This window comes from Azolla caroliniana, unplaced genomic scaffold, assembly GCF_043228905.1.
Source record: "Azolla caroliniana isolate FFs.n. ecotype wild unplaced genomic scaffold, voAzoCaro1.0.p SCAF_16, whole genome shotgun sequence".
Taxonomy (NCBI): domain Eukaryota; kingdom Viridiplantae; phylum Streptophyta; class Polypodiopsida; order Salviniales; family Salviniaceae; genus Azolla; species Azolla caroliniana.
Window position 1 is genome coordinate 2,478,249 of NW_028230451.1, and position 2,246 is coordinate 2,480,494.

Sequence of the window (2,246 nt, forward strand, 5' to 3'; positions counted from 1 at the left end):
CACTTGCATTAGTAAGAGTGGGTTCACAATCTAGATCTAGCATTCTAATTTTTTTATCACCATTTGGATAATTCATGTGCTCCTCTTATCATGAACAAAGTAAGTTACACACACAAGGATCATAATTACCTTACACAATGAATATAGACTACAAATTAAAGGACATGGATGCTTTTCCCTAATTAAAGGTAATGCCACAGAGTGAAAGATTTATGGGTAGATTTTATTATTATCCCTAGATGTTCTTGGTTCCATATGAGATCTGGGACAAGAAAGTGAAAGAAATGGTTTCACTAAGTGAGGGTAGATCAAGTGATATGTTTGACTTGATGATATATGTAAAAGAGACTCAAATGTAATAAAAGGTGGAGCATTGTCATAGAGTGGAGTATTGATGGTAATACTCACAAACTTGTTTTGCGTCTATATATATGTACATTGTTCATGAGTCTTGTTTTGCTTATGGTGGCTCTAACATGTTATATGGATAAGGGCACTTTAATGCTTGTCCCCGTCTATATATATGTACATTGTTCATGAGTCTTGTTTTGCTTATGGTGGCTCTAACATGTTATATGGATAAGGGCACTTTAATGCTTGTCCCCAACAGTTTGGAGTATGGTGCACCATATGTGATTTAACGTGTTTAACACTGTGAATCCGATGTTGAATCGACAACTACCCAAATTTATAGATATTTCAACAATTTATCATCCGGCCAAGTCTTAAAAGTGTAGCAATTATAAGTTGGAAGGAAATGAAGACAAAGGTAAGAAGGTACTTGAATGGATATTAGAACTAAAACATGAACTTGTACATGAGTCAGATGTGCTCTAGCCTTTAAAATGCATCTTGCAATGTAATTGTTACAATTGTACCAAGCCACATCTTTTTTAAGATATTAATAATACCTTTAGTTAACTAAACTGTTAGGTTTGATTAATATTCGAGTTAGTTTCAACAACTAGATCATAGAAATAACTAATAACTAATAACTATAGATTTACAGTTAATATGTCTGACCAAAATCACACTTATTTTGAGTGTCATGGGGGGGTATTATTGATGACAAATATGTCCAACAATACAAGGCGATCTCTGGTTCACATAATAGAGCACGAATTGATGGCAATCACGGCAGAAGCCACATTACCCACAACAGCCAGCAAAGTTCCTGTAGTCTGTATAAAGCCGCGATTATCGGTCCGAGCATTATCCTACAATCGGAACCCAACAATAAAGAAGGGGGATTAGGGTCAATTATGTTAAATGTATATATGTCATGAGGATTACATACAAATTATAATGTTGGATCATCATCATGGCATGATAATGATGAATAAGTGGTGCTGTTTTCTCACCTGGTGGAAGCCCTGCGATGGTGGTATGACTTGATGGTCGGATGGAAGCTCCACTTGAGGATTGCTACTAACCAAGGGTGGAAGGGATTGAAAGCCATGGCTATGGTGGTAGTGCTGCTGCTGCTGAAGATCGTTAAGTGTATATACATGAGATTTACATACAAATCATAACGCTCGATAATCATGAGAAGATATATAAGAACGAGACTGTTGGTATGTGGTGAACTTTGTTTTCTCACCTGCAGGAAAGCCGGCGGAGGCATGACGGGTGGAAGCTTCTCCTGAAGGCTGCTGCCATTAATCAATGCTGGAAGGGCTTCAAAACGGTGCTGGTAGTGCTGGTCGTGCTGCTGATGATGAACACAGTAACAGCAGAAGTCGAAATAGTGGTAGGGCAAGCAATGGAGGCAAGAGAGGCCGCCATGGATGATGAGACCCTCGCATCCATCGCAGACACGTGCTTTGTTGAACAGGAAGAAGAGCGCCTTGCACTCATCGAAGTTAAGGAAGCCATTGCCGTCGCCGTCCACTAACTCGAAAAACCTGCAAACCCTAGCAGCCACGGATGAATCCATAATTCCACAGTTGTCTCGAAGCTCCCGGTGTGACACTTTTTGGTCCCCATTTCCATCCAGAGCCTTGAATTTAGACAAGCATGCATCTTGCTCGTCTTTGTTCAATTCGTACTGGAAGAATCTCTGGCCAGCCCTGTAGATTTCGCGACGTAAGATCGGCAAGCTGTCAAATGCCATGAAATCTACTTGATGGTGGTGGTGATGGTGAAATGAAGGAATTAGGGTTTTGCAGGGAATTTTGAATGTAGGGTTGAAACTGGAAGTCAAGAAGAAAATTGATTAGGAGCTTTGGAAATTTCTTTTTTGTGAG

The 2,246-nt window shown here is 39.6% G+C and overlaps 1 protein-coding gene across 3 annotated transcripts; it reads right to left on the bottom strand.

Annotated features, from left to right (window-relative positions):
- Positions 1-833: 833 nt before the first annotated feature.
- Positions 834-2,246, bottom strand: LOC147853559 (uncharacterized). Of its 3 annotated transcripts, none has more exons than XM_087331929.1 (3): positions 1,607-2,246; positions 1,362-1,493; positions 834-1,217 (listed from the first exon to the last, which is right to left on the bottom strand). In XM_087331929.1, the coding sequence occupies exons 1-3, from the start codon at positions 2,111-2,113 to the stop codon at positions 1,104-1,106; spliced, it is 753 nt and encodes a 250-aa protein (XP_087188055.1). In that variant the 5' UTR covers positions 2,114-2,246; the 3' UTR covers positions 834-1,103. The 3 variants fall into 3 exon arrangements, with proteins under 3 accessions (XP_087188055.1, XP_087188057.1, XP_087188056.1); XM_087331931.1 differs by having other exon boundaries at positions 1,362-1,478; positions 1,601-2,246; XM_087331930.1 differs by having other exon boundaries at positions 1,362-1,484; positions 1,601-2,246.